This window comes from Lacerta agilis, chromosome 2, assembly GCF_009819535.1.
Source record: "Lacerta agilis isolate rLacAgi1 chromosome 2, rLacAgi1.pri, whole genome shotgun sequence".
NCBI classification, from domain to species: Eukaryota; Metazoa; Chordata; class Lepidosauria; order Squamata; family Lacertidae; genus Lacerta; species Lacerta agilis.
The window spans coordinates 101,278,152-101,291,718 of NC_046313.1; the positions used below are offsets into that span (position 1 = coordinate 101,278,152).

The window sequence follows — 13,567 nt, forward strand, 5'->3', positions numbered from 1 at the left end:
GGCCCCGTGACCCGTGCCTAGATCCTCCTTCTGCCCGGATACCGCCGCCCCCCATCATAGCTGTCAAGTCTCCCTTTTTTGCGGGGAAACTCCCTTATTCCAAGCCGTTTCCCGCTGCTATACCTTATTGTTGATATACCTTAAATTTCCCTTATTTCCGGGAACGAGAGTTGAAGTCCGCGGACTCCTTGGGTCCCTGCCTTTCTCAGCCCTGCCTGCCTGCCTGCCTGCCTGCCTACCTCACAGGACTGTTGTGGGGGTTAAAATGAGGACTAGGACCAGGGAGCTCCTTGGAGAAAAAGGTGGAATATAAATACCTAATAACAAACAGACAGACAGATAGACATATAAAGAAAAAGATAAAATAGACGAATGTTTCTCAGCAACAGGTGCTCAGATTAAGCATTGCTGCCCCTAACTGGAGGCAGAGCAGAGCCAACCTGGCCAGAAGCCATCAGTGGTCCTCTCCTCCTGCATGAATTGGCCTAATCCTTTTCTAAAGCCATCCAAGTTGGTGGCTATCGCTGCTCCCTGTGGCAGGGAGTTCCAGAGGTTAACCGTGTGCTGCGTGAATAAGTGCTTTCTTTTCTCTGCCCTGATTTCTCTTTCCTGGGAGGTCTTTCCTGGTGTAAATTAATTTGTTGCCTGGGGGGGGGGATTACCACGGCGTGGACTGTCCCTGAGAACCGTAGACTGTCCCCGGGACGGGTGAGGGTGCTGATCCCTTATTTTCAAATCCGAAACTTGACAGCTATGCCCCCCATATGTTTCTTACTGTTGAAGCTGGCGTCTGTCATCCTCTTCAGCTGGCTGCTGAGGTAGCTGACGGTGCGGTTGAGCTCCCCTAGCTCTTGGCTCAGCGCATTCAGACGCCTCTTTTGCCCGGCAGCTTCCTTCTCGGTGCCGTCCAGGTGTGAGTCTGTAGCCTGCAGCTGTTGCCAGAGCTCATCTGTGTCCACCCTAGCAGTGGGAAGGAATGCAGCATGTATGGCCAACTCAGCTGCGGTGCTTGCTGGGCAAAGCGCTGCCTCGTAGGCCTACCTCGCAGGGTTGTCGGGAGTGGGACAAGCAGGATATAAATAAGGAACGCAAAATGATTCAAGTGCTGCACGTCCCCACAGCTGGGGGGGGAGGCAGCAAGGGAGAATACAAGGTGGATAGGACTGCATTACCAAATTTTATTGGTTTATAGCGCTCTTTCACCACCACACCTTTTGCCTAATGGTTTTGGGAACTGTAGTGCCGATAACTATCTAAGCTGGAATGTGCCGATAACTCTCTAACCTGGAATGTGCGCAGAGGAGGGTGACGAAGATGGTCAAGGGTCTGGAAGCCAAGCCGTATGAGGAACAGTCGAAGGAGCTGGGAATGTTTAGCTTGGAAAAGAGGAGACTGAGAGGAGATATGATAGCTACCTTCAAGTATCTAAAGGGCTGTCACGTGGAAGATGGAGCAAGCACGTTTTGTTCTGCTCTGGAGGCTAGGACCCGAACCAATGGCTTCAATTTACAAGAAAGGAGATTCCGAATAACCATCAGGAATAACTTTCTGACAGCAAGAGCTGTTCGGCAGAGGAATGGACTCCCATGAGAGGTGGTGGACTCTCCTTCCTTGGAGGTTTTTTTTAAACAGAGGCTGGAGGGCCATCTGTCAGGGATAGAATCATAGAATCATAGAGTTGGAAGAGACCACAAGGGCCATCCAGTCCAACCTCCTGCCAAGGATGCTTTAGTTGAGATTCCTGCACCGTAGGACTAGATGACACTCAGGTCCCTTCTAGCTCTACAATTCCATGATTCCGTGATTCTGTAACTTCTAGCTCCTTTATCCCCACATACCAAATTAAGATGTCCAGGGGTGGGTGGTTGTTAATTGTTTTTTAGTCTGTAGTGTGGATGTGCCCACAGAGGAAAAACTTGGAAGCACAAGATGAAGGTTATCATATCCTTCCATTTCTGGCATGCACAAACCAAATAAAAAAACAGACCATTCCCCCCTTTTCTGCTTCCCTCCAAATCTACCTGCCCTAGTCCTTGCACACTCTCACGTCTCCTTACCTGGTATCTTCCAGAAGGGCACTGAGCTGCCGCAACAGGGGAGTGCTTGGACTGCTGCCGTCCCCAAGGAGCCTCTCTACGTCGCCCAGCCTGTCCTCCAGGTTGCGCATGCGGCTGCTGCTGGCCGCAGGGATGGGCCCCCCTTCCTTCAGGGCCTGCACTGTGCCCTGCAGCCGCCGCAGCTGTTCCCAGAGCTGTGCCAAAACCGCGTCCCACTGGCCGAAGCAAGGGTGGCAGGGGGAGCAACGGGGGAAGTTCTGCTGGAAGCCCCGCCGGCATTGGTCGCAGCGCGGCCCCGTGAAGCCACTTCGGCATGGGCAGTGCCCTGTGAGACGGTCACACTGCAGGCTCTCGGACCCCGTGGGGTCACACTCACAAGCTGCAGGGGGCAAAAACCAGAGGTCATTCCCCAAGCAAGCTTTGGCTTTAGTTTGTTTACGTACCATTCCATTCCGAACCAGTACAAAAGCCAGTTGCGCCGCATTGAAATATAAGCACGCACCATTAAAACACACCTTACAAACCTTACAAAAAGACAGTACAAGTGGACTCTCCGTGCCCTTACCACAGCAAAAAAGACTGATACTGATGAACTGGAAAAATAACAACGCGGCTCCCTTCTACGATTGGATTGAAGACTTCTATAAACTCGCAACATATGAACAACTTGCATATAAATACAGGTTTGCCACGGACAAATTCAATGATATTTGGAATCCATTCTTACAAATCCTGTAATAGGTTAATATCTGGTGAAGTACAATAACAACCTTGCAAAGTATACAGTTTTGGGCCTCCCCCTTCATTTCCCCTTCTACACGGGTTCTGTTTCTCTTTTTCTTTCTCTCTCTTTTATTTACATCTCACCATGTTTAGTGCACATATAATCACTGTATATTCTGGCATATAAAACTACTTTTTAATCCAGGAAAATCTTCTCAAAAGTCAGGGGTCGTCTTATACGCCGGGTGGAGAATCTGCAGTCGAGTATATCTCAAACTCTATATTTTAAATGGAAAAGTTGGGGGTCGTCTTATACGCCCAGTCGTCTTATACGCCGGAAAATACGGTATGTACTTTTGGAACTTTCGATAAAGATGTTTAAAACACACACACACACACACACACACACACGATAGAGCCATCACTCTAAAACAACACAGCAATTGTAATAGTTCAATATGCTAAAGATACACAGCCCACATGTGTTTTTGTGGGAAGACTTGGCAAAAGCAGTGGTTATCCCATAACTCACTTGCAAAGAAGGATCAGCTTGCACAGTTGCCTACTGGTCAATACACCCGGGGAGGCATTTCTTGAGGGCCAACAATATCGGGGCAACCACCATTAGCAGAGAAGCACAGGGTGCTCAAGTAAGGCATTGTCAGAGAACCCGAGCTTGTAATGCCAGGAGGTGGGGATCCTCATCCAGATCCCCTAACCCTCATTGGGCCAAATTTGACCGGTGGGTGGGGTTAGCCATCTGTCAATCACCTGACCTCACAATGCAGCACCCGCACACAATGTTTGGAGCAGAAGATTCTCGCTTGCACCGTGCACTCGTACTCACCTAGACATTCCCGTTCCGGGTCACCCCAGTGATCTTCTTGACAGTGGGAGCAAACACGGCCCCCAAAGCCAGGCTGGCAGTGGCATTGCCCTGTGAACTGAAAGAAGTGAAAGGTGAGGTGGTGGTAGGGCTGGGACGCTGGTGCACAAGCCGCCCAGCAGCCTCCCCTCTTTGGCTAACGCTCTCGAGCGCTCGGCCACTTTACCATGTTGCAGTCCGACCGTAACGAATGGGCAGGGTCACAGTTGCACGGCTGACACCCCACGTCACTGCCGAAGCCCCAGAAGTTGGGGGCGCACCTGTCACAGTTCTTATCTACCACGTTGGGGCGGCAGGGGCAATTGCCTGTAGTTCGGTCGCAGTGGCAGGTGCCTTTGGAGCAGTGCGAGGGCAGCGTGCCCTGCTCGTTGCAGGTACAGCCTTGGGAAAAGAGAATTTATCTTAACGGTGCCAGCGTTTCCAAGTGTACACAGTTTTTCCAGATATATTCAATAAACATTTCCCCATCTTCTCTAAACGTATGTTCTTATTGTTCTCTTATTCTATATGTTAAGTCTGCAAGCTGGGCATATTCTGTCAGCTTAATCTGCCATTCTTGCTCATTTTCCATTTTGGGGCTAACGAAACACAGGCTTCAGTAGTGGCATATATAAAAAACATTTTTTGACACCTGGGAATTTCAGTCTGAATTATCCCCAACAAAAAAGACTCTGGGTTCTTTTTGGGGGGGAGGGCAAGTACTTTTAAACATTTTCCCCGCAATACATTATGGATTATTTCCCAGTACTCTTTTACCCTTTTACAAGCCCCACCACATGTGAAAGAACATTCCCTCAACTTCTTTGCATCTCCAGCACTTATCTGATTCAGTCTTATACATCTTAGCGAGCCTATTCAGTGTTAAATGCCAACTGTAAATCATTTTCAGGTAGTTCTCCTTCAAAGAATAAAATTTTCAATTTCCATCAACCCTGCTTATCTTCACTAAAAGGTAAAGGTAAAGGACCCCTGACAGTTAAGTCCAGTCGCAGACGACTCTGGGGTTGCGGCACTCATCTGAGGGAGCCGGCGTTTGTCCGCAGGCAGTTTTTCCGGGTCATGTGGCCAGCATGACTAAGCCGCTTCTGGCACAAGGGAACACCGAAACCAGAGCAGCGCACGGAAACGCCGTTTACCTTCCCACCAGAGTGGTGCCCAGTTATCTACTCGCACTTTTTGGTGTGCTTTTGAATTGTTAGGTTGGCAGGAGCTGGGACCGAGCAACGGGAGCTCACCCCGTCGCAGGGATTCGAACCGCCGACCTTCTGATCGGCAAGCCCAAGAGGGTCAGTGGTTTAGACCACAGCGCCACCTATCACCTCTCTTATCTTCACTAGCAAACTCTTATTTGTTCTCTGTTCTCCAACATCTTGCTGCTGCTATCTTCACTACCACCCCGACATCTGCTGCCTAAAGTGACCACCTCACTCTACCTGATGAACAGGGTCAGCCCTATTCCATGGACTGCCGATCAACTCAAGCCTGCCACACCCTCCTTCCTCTAGCCTTCATGGGTCCCCCAGCCACAACAAAGCCTGCCAAACACCACCCCTTATTCTCAAATCACAAGTTCCTCCCAGTCACCCTCACAATCCAGGCCTGGCCACCTTACTCACGTCGGCAGCTACGCTGGAAGGCATTGCCGTAGTAGCCAGGCTGGCACTCAGAACAGTGGGGCCCACCAGTGTGGTAAAGGCAGCGAAGGCATTGGCCGCTGTGTGGATCACAGGCTTCGGGGTCGCTGGGGTCAATGTTGTTGTTGCACTGGCAGGGGCGGCAGGCTCCACCTTCCTGCTCAGGGGCTCCAAAATAGCCAGGTGAGCAGTGGTCACACCGTGGTCCTGCCAGAGACAAGGGACGTTATTGAGGGGTGGGAGCAGAACATGTAGACCGTCACTGCAGTCAAACCAACAATACATGCTTTTCCCAGATGGGGTTGTGGCTCACAGGGCTTTTGCGAGAGTGAACTTGGTGAAATCATTTCTTTTGTCTGCTTTGGCAGGAAGGTGTAACACTACATATTTCCTTCCTGCCTGGGCAGCCCTTTCTTTCCTCGCCATGATGACCACACGTACGCGTCTGAGGTCTGCAGCTCAGACACCATTTCTGAACTTATATTTTGTACTTTTGTAACTCAGATCGTAGTTATAAACCTGCCTTCATTTTGCTTTCGTGTAATTCTGTATAATTCAAGAGCTGGGTTATGTAAGTAAATGCTACTTTTATTTCTTCGCAAAACAATGTGTGGTTGTTGTTTTTAAGGGGAAGAAAAGGGGTAACACCAGGGAAATTAATTCAGTATGCCTTAAAGCATTCTGGATTATTGTTTCTAGAAGGTTAAATCAACCTTGTTTTAGCTTCCAAGTTTAAGCTGCAAACGATGGCACTCTGCTGATTCCACTCACATGAGCAAGGAAGGATAACTAAACAATATATCCTCTCCTAGTGCCTAAATCCATCCCTACAGAACACACAATTACTTAGTGATGGCCAGTTCTCCTCTTTTCTCACTATGGCCCAATGTGAAGCGGAACTCCGTTGAACTGTTTTCGCCGACCTTTATCAAGACAGCTAGAAAGATTGTTGCCAGGTCAGAAAAACTGGGAGCTCTTTCACCTCATTTTGTGTACCTCTTCACAATCGACCAATTCTATTGTGTTTCTGGTAAAGGGTAGAGGTGGGGTTGGGAAGAGAAGGGCCATGGAGATGCCAGAATTCAAGGCAAGGAGGAATACTGTACAGTGGAACCCCGGGTTGCACACACCCTGGGTTGCGCACCTTCGAGTTGCAAACGCCCGCAACCCGGAAATGTTTCCGGAGCGCGTGCAACCCACACACGCTCCCCGGATGCGCAGAAGTGTTCTGCGCACTTCCCGCATGCGCAGAAGTGCTCAAATTGCGCTACTTCCGGTTTTTTAGGGTTTTTATCTGTGCGTTCGGGATATGCATGCCCGCGTTACGCACCGCACCCCGGAACGGATCATATGCGTAACCCAGGGTTCCACTGTACTGCTAATTAGGTTCAGGGGCTCAGTGGTGCATGTGTTTACATGTGCAGAAAATCAAGAGAAGGGGAGATAGATCCAGGCTGCAGGGCAGGCCTGCACAACTTACAACCCACCAAGCTGAATGCAGTCAACTAGTCACAAATATGAAAGCCTGTCAGGGACTCGGTAAATTCGCTGGTTGTGCCACCAGCCTAACATGCGGAACGCCCATCATCTAGCAGATTATGACACCTGGGTGGTGGGTGTTCTTTTTTCTGTAAGTCATTTGTTGAACAGGTCATTAATAGCAGGATCATAAAACTGAGTCGGCACATTAGTCCATCTAGCTCAGTCCTGTTTACTCTGACTGGCAGAAAGTTCTGCAGAGTTTCAGGCAGGGGTGTTTCACAGCCCTACGTGGAAATGCCAGGGGTTGAACCCAGGATCTTTTGCATGCAAAGGAGATGCTGTGCAATTGAGTCACGGCCCTTCATGGAGCATGACAGCAGTCTGAAAGGGCAGTGGAGGTGTGCTAGAGGACAGTCTTGCAGAGGCTGTGTCCTCAAAATTGCAACTTATATAACTGCATCCCTTGCCCTTTCGATACGCCTTACCTGTATAGCCTGGAGCACAAAGGCAAACAATCTGATTGGTTTCCCTGTCTGTATGGCAGGAGATGCCATGATAGTGCCGAGACCCCGGATACCCAGGGCAAGGGCAGGGACGGCACTGTTGCCCTGAGCCCAAGACGGGGTCTCCATAGTAACCATCCAAGCACCTGTGACGGGGTAAAAAAAGGAGAACAGAGGCAGTAAGAGCAACTTTAGGTTGTTGTTGTTGTTGTTGTTGTTGGTAGTAATAATTTATTACATGCCCTTCATCCTAATGTCCAGCAATTTAAAACACAATATTAAAAACAATTCAAAACTACTTACAACCGCAAAAGTAGGGTGGGTCCTAAAAATATGCACCTTGAATGTCAAATTATCACCGGTTCTTCCTGGCCACTCTTCATCACAGCTAGTTTTAGCCCAGTATAAGCCTTATTAGTATAATCTGACACTCCATGCCACAGTTTAGCCTCTTCACAATATACTCCCGGCCTAAGGCTTCCTCCCCTTTCAATCCTTCTCACAGTGTCTCTCTCCTCCAGTAATCTTCCTGTGGAATCTCCCTGTTTCCTCCTAAAACAAGCTAACAGTGCCTGCTCTAATCTCTTCCTTGAAGGCTGGTATCAGGGCACCAAGCTGTGCTGCATGATTCAGAAAAAAATATATCTCCTCTCTCTCTCTCTCTCTCTCTCTCTCTGTGTGTGTGTGTGTCTGGGCAGAACATCCATGTTTGGGATGGGAAAATGTGGGAAGAGGGGCTGTTTAACTCTGACAAAAAAAAGACTGTTGTCTTTTTTACAACCTGCTGCAATGAAACTCTTTAATAAGGGGAATATTTAGTGTTGTCAAATAGCAGTATCAATCTTCCTAAGGAAAGGGACTCTGTCAGTCGATGCCTTTCCACCCACTCCCATCCCATTTTCCAATCAAGAGTCGCCCAGCCATAACGAACTCAGCCCTCCACACTGCAACATTTTACTGCAGTTGGGATCCCCGTCACATTTTTCCACGAATCCCACATGCGTACCTCTCACAATGGCGGCCAGCCGTGTAATCGCGGCACTGGTGGCAGGCCCCCGTGTGCAAGTCGCACTCCTCCGAGTGCCCATTGCAGTGGCAAGGCCGGCAGGTCGGGAAGCCCCACTGGCCTGGTGGGCACTGGTCGCACTGGCGTCCAATGGCACCATGTTGGCACCGGCACTGCCCGCTTACTGGTTCGCAGATCCTGGAAACTGAGCCTTCGGGGGAACAGGCGCAGGCTGTGGGGACAAGGGCCAATGCTTTCAGTGTGACAGGTGAGGGTGAATTAACCATTAGAAATTATGGCACAGTTCTCTGGAAAGTCCCTAATATGGAGATTGTGCCCAACTTCCTGGCACAGGGTATTTTCAGAGAGTTCAACGTGGCAGCTATTGCCAAATCCACAAGACAGAAAGCTCTTCCGCAACACAGCCTCTTAACCTCTAGTAGTAACCACCCAGGCTGACAGGGTGAAAGGATAATGGGGTGGGTGGCAGCTACGTTAAGTGGGTCTAGCAGTTGTCATGTTGACCTAGGACCCAGAATCCCCGGGTTCAAATCCTCACAGAGACCGGGGGGGGGGGGGTGAAACACTAGAGAGTCTTGTGGCAACTTAAAGATTAACAATTTCTAGGTACTTTAACATGAGGAAATATGGAAAAGGCCTTTGATTTTTTCTGCAAGAGACTAATAAGACAAGGCTGCCCCTTCGGAAATATCTACGGTACCTCACAGGGTGGCTGTTAGGGTAAAACTGGAGAGGAAAAAGAGAACGATGCAGGCCGCCCTGAGCTCCTTGGAGAAGTTGGGACAATAATAATAATAAATATGAAGATGGTCACTTAATCCCATCCCCTCATCCCAATCTGAAGAGGTTCTCCTTTTTTGAAGGCAGTTGCCAGAGAGCGACTCAAATTCACACCATGCTTTTGAAGCACTATGATAAACATTCCTGCCTTCCTTTAAAGTATCTGGGAGCTGTAGTTTGTTATGGGTGCTGAGCTTTGTTAGGAGACAATTCCCAGAGCGGTTCAACAATCAAGGAGCTTGGAAATTGTTGCTGCTCTGTGAGGGAAATGGGGGTGGGTCTCCTTACAACTCTCAGCACCCTTAACAAAACTACATTTCCCACAATTCTTTGGGGGAAGTCGCAACTGCTTAAAAGTGGTATCATAGATGTATGGTTTGGATGTGGCTTAAGTTAGTCAGATTTAACCTCTGCCTGGAGTTGTAGGAGCTTGAATAATACCTAAATATATAATAACGATAATCCCAAAGAAGACAATCTGCTCCAGTCCAGTTCTGTTGCTCAACTGAGGCTTCTTTGACTGGATGGGGTCTCTCAAACCACAGAGAATCTGTTCTGGAGCTTAGCACTTGGTCACTGGGGAGCTGAGACTGCTTTTGTAAAGGGAGCTGGCTCCTCAAGAGGATCTAGGCTCAGGGTGGGGCCTAGTCAGAGCGGGATCTTCTTCCCCCCTGTGTCAGGATTCCATTTGCTACTCTGAGGATCAGTAATATAGCCCAGCCACAGGTTTCCCCACCCCCTCCACTCTCAGTGAAATTAGGCTTAATCAACAGTTGAGGAAAAGACAAGGATGACCATGAGGGAGGCAGTACATGCAGGCCCTGCCTTGAATACTCACGGCTGCAGCCGTAGGGTCCAAATCCGTAGGTGCCCGGGACACACTGGTCACAGCGTCGACCCATCACGTTGGGCTTACACTGGCATTGCCCTCCCAGTTTGTGGCAAACACTGCTGGTGGAGCCCTGGGGATCACACTGGCAGGCTGGAGGCGGAAGAAACCACAACGGTTAGGGAAGGAAGCTAGGCAGGGGGAAAGATGAGAGGCACTCGCCTCCCCACCCCAATGCCAAGGAGACTGGGGAGAGGGACAAGTGGAGATGTGCTCTGAAACACTGAACGCAAGCACATCACTCTAGAGCGGAATATTCCTGCTTGTAGTAATGTGGTAAAATGCAATATACAAGTTCATAGGTTGAGGCCACAGGTGGTGAAATCGTGCAGGTTAAAGTCTAGATGAACATCCATCAGACAGGCAGGTGCTGCCCAAATCCTGAGAACCTCAGTTTTCATTATCTTTAAAATTAGCATGTTTCTAGGCCCCAGGGTTGTAGTCAGAGATACCTGGAAATATTTCACAACGGTGCTAAAAAGCTTATAAAACAGATGCACTGCACAATTCCCACTGCAGAATTCAGGGGGAAAGTTGTTTACCTCTGAACTGTAGATTCCTCTTCTCGTGTTTCCCCAGAGTCTTTTTACATAAAGGTGAGTTAAACCGGAGGAACTCTCCTCTCCCATACCAACGCTGGGTTTGCTGATTCTAGGCAGCACCTTACCAACATTTGGGCCTTTAATTTTCACAGCCCCGGCTTAGGAACATAGAAGGCTGCCTTATACCGAGTCAGACCATTGGTTCATCTAGCTCAGTACTGTCTACACTGGCTGGCAAATGCCGGAGATTGAATCTGGGATCTTCTGTGTGTAAAGCACACACTCAGCCATTGAGCAACAGCCCTTCTACAAACCATTATCCTAGGCCCTGGCTGCAAAACTGAACCACCTAGTTCAAGAAGGCTGCAGCTATGCACAAACAGCCTCTCCAAAGAAATGGGACCATTTCATCATCATCATTTTTCCCCAAAGGGAGGATAAACGGTTATAGAATAATAATTTAATTTTAGGGAGTGTAGGAGGGAAGGGGGGAAGAGTTTGAATAAAATTAATTTCAAATAGGATGTTGTAATGAAATTTGGAATTAAGTAAGGGAGGTTCAGGAATACAGTGAATGCAGAGGATAGGTTAAAATGATAAATAAAATGTGTAAGATGAATAATTATTTAGTAAAAGAGTCTATAAGGAAAATGTGAGAAGGAGGAAAAGTAATATGGGGATCAATTGGCAATAACTGTGAATTAGGGTCAAAATGAAATCAACGGGGGGGGGGGAATCGGGGAAGTCTGTAAAAGCAATGATGATAAGTGTAAAGCAAGTGGTTAAACGGGGAAAGAATTGTTGATCACCCCAGTGAGAGGGGGGTTTGATTAGTATGCTCCCCTTGGTGAGAGAAAGGGGAGTTGGGAAAAATTTAATCATGTATTGTAATTTGGAATTAATTGGAAAATTTCTAATAAATATTATTTTAAAAAAACAAAGGGAGGATAAATTATCCAACAATTTATTGCAGGTGGGGCTCACCATTAGCAGCAGAACAGCTGCTTCCTTTTTTCTTAAGTTGCTTTAAGGGCACTGCAAGTTGCAGCAACAACAGCAACAACATGAGCAGCCTGTCTGCCATTTTGCATTCCCCCCCACCCACCCATAATACCAAAGACCTGGCATCATTCCAGGACGTTGTGTGTTGGTGGAAATGGCAACCACCAACACAGACACAGACACACACACACAATGGTAGAGACTAGAGAAAATTATGCAAAGTGACTCACGCATAGCCCCATCATGCATCAGGGCAGAGATGCTGCACATCAGGTGGGCACAGGTCTCGGCCAGGTCGGGCATGGTGGCCATGCGGAAAACCTCTAGGCAGGTGTAGCGCTCCAATGCTTCCCGGCGCTCCACCGCTGCAGGGCTGCTACCATGGAGCCCAGGCAGCTCCGTCACACGGGGCAGAAGGACCAGCTGTAGCAAGAAGGGAGACATGTCAGGAAAAGTCTGGCTGGTTAGGACAAGGACTGAAGTTGGCCCAGCTGCTTATGTAGCACACAAGAGGGGACTTGCTAACTGGGAATGTGTGCAGCAGGCTCAGAAATCTACTGCAGAAGGTGCTGAGATGTATTCCCAGAAAGACTCTGGCAGCTTCTGCAGAATCTCCTTTGCTTGAGTGGGGCTGGACATTGGCACGTCACTATTTTTTGAGTGTGTGTGTGTGTGTGTGTGAGTGAAGATTTAAAACATGGTTATTTCTCACCGAGTCAACGAGGATGAAGGCTGCAGGGTGGCGCTGTGCCACCCCTGCCCGCTGGAATCGCACAGTGATCTCATAATGGTTCCTGGGCTCGAAACAGAAGGGCCGCGGCAGGAGCACATACCTGGGGAGAGGGAAGACAAAGGTGAGAGACGGGGAAAGCAGAGAGCACAGAACGGGTAAGGCTAGGCGCAAGAGGGTTGATGAACCCAGCTCATAAAATGCAGGTGTTTGCAGACTTGGAGAGAGTTGCTGGGATCTTTCTCAGTTGCCTTGAGGGAGGAAATGTGGCTCACTTCCAAAGTTTGATGCTGTGGACCTGGCACATCCGCCAGCCTCTGCCATGCAAGTTGTGCCTGGATCACATCTGAGGCCCACATCCAAATAATAATAATAATAATAATAATAATAATAATAATAATAATAATATTTTATTATTTGTACCCCGCCCATCTGGCTGGGTTTCCCCAGCCACTCTGGGCGGCTTCCACAGAGATAAAAAAATACATTAAAACACCAGTGATTTAAAACTTCCCTAAACAGGGCTGCCTTCAGATGTCTTCTAAACGTCAGGTGGTTGTTTATCTCTTTGACATCTGATGAGAGGGCGTTCCACAGGGCGGGCGCCACTACCGAGAAGGCCCTCTGCCTGGTTCCCTGTAACTTGGCTTCTCGCAGTGAGGGAACCGCCAGAAAGCCCTCGGCACTGGACCTCAGTGTCCGGGCAGAACGATGGGGGTGGAGACGCTCCTTCAGGTATACTGGGCCGAAGCCATTTAGGGCCTCGCACTTGGCCTTGCATGCGTAACAGAATCTCATCGTCCCCAGCCATGACAAGGATACTGCCTGAGGATGATGGGAGGTTTAGTCCAAAACATCTGGAAGACACTAGATTGGTGCAGGCTGCCTTAGCCCTTCAGAAGAGACTGGCAGCAGCATTCCCAGGCCATTAGAGGGGAGTAGAGAGGCAGTTGGCAGATCAAGGATGGAGAGAGGAGAGTCAGAGCAGGTAGACAGAGAAAGAGACGCGAAACACAAGGTGAACAGGGAGGCTGGTGGCTGTTGTTTATAGCCTCAGGATGTATATCAGTTAAAAGTCCTCTATATATAATATTAGAAGCTAGAAGCTAGTTACAGAGTGGGTTTCTTACTGAGACAACAACTGTCGGTGCAATTCTTTTAAAAAAAAAAAAAAAAAATACAACTCATGGGCATAGCCAAGAGGGGGAGAGGGGCAGCTGCACCCCTGCCTCAAATCAATAAAAATCAATTCGAATCTGAGGTTCTGCCCTCTGAAAAAAAGCCTGCCTCCCCCAACAATAATACAAAATAA

General features: G+C 48.7%; 1 protein-coding gene across 3 annotated transcripts in view; it reads right to left on the reverse strand.

Moving 5' to 3' along the window:
• Positions 1-13,567, reverse strand: part of LOC117041976 (laminin subunit beta-2-like) — a 70,472-nt gene that overhangs the window by 8,941 nt on the left and 47,964 nt on the right. For all 3 annotated transcript variants that reach the window (XM_033141390.1, XM_033141389.1, XM_033141391.1), the window contains exons 18-27: positions 12,238-12,358; positions 11,756-11,948; positions 9,931-10,074; positions 8,292-8,523; positions 7,268-7,431; positions 5,283-5,507; positions 3,833-4,047; positions 3,628-3,724; positions 2,058-2,436; positions 776-960 (exon numbers count right to left, since the gene is read on the reverse strand). In XM_033141390.1, coding sequence (XP_032997281.1) covers positions 776-960; positions 2,058-2,436; positions 3,628-3,724; positions 3,833-4,047; positions 5,283-5,507; positions 7,268-7,431; positions 8,292-8,523; positions 9,931-10,074; positions 11,756-11,948; positions 12,238-12,358 — 1,955 coding nt within the window. The remainder of the gene's footprint in view (positions 1-775; positions 961-2,057; positions 2,437-3,627; positions 3,725-3,832; positions 4,048-5,282; positions 5,508-7,267; positions 7,432-8,291; positions 8,524-9,930; positions 10,075-11,755; positions 11,949-12,237; positions 12,359-13,567) is intronic.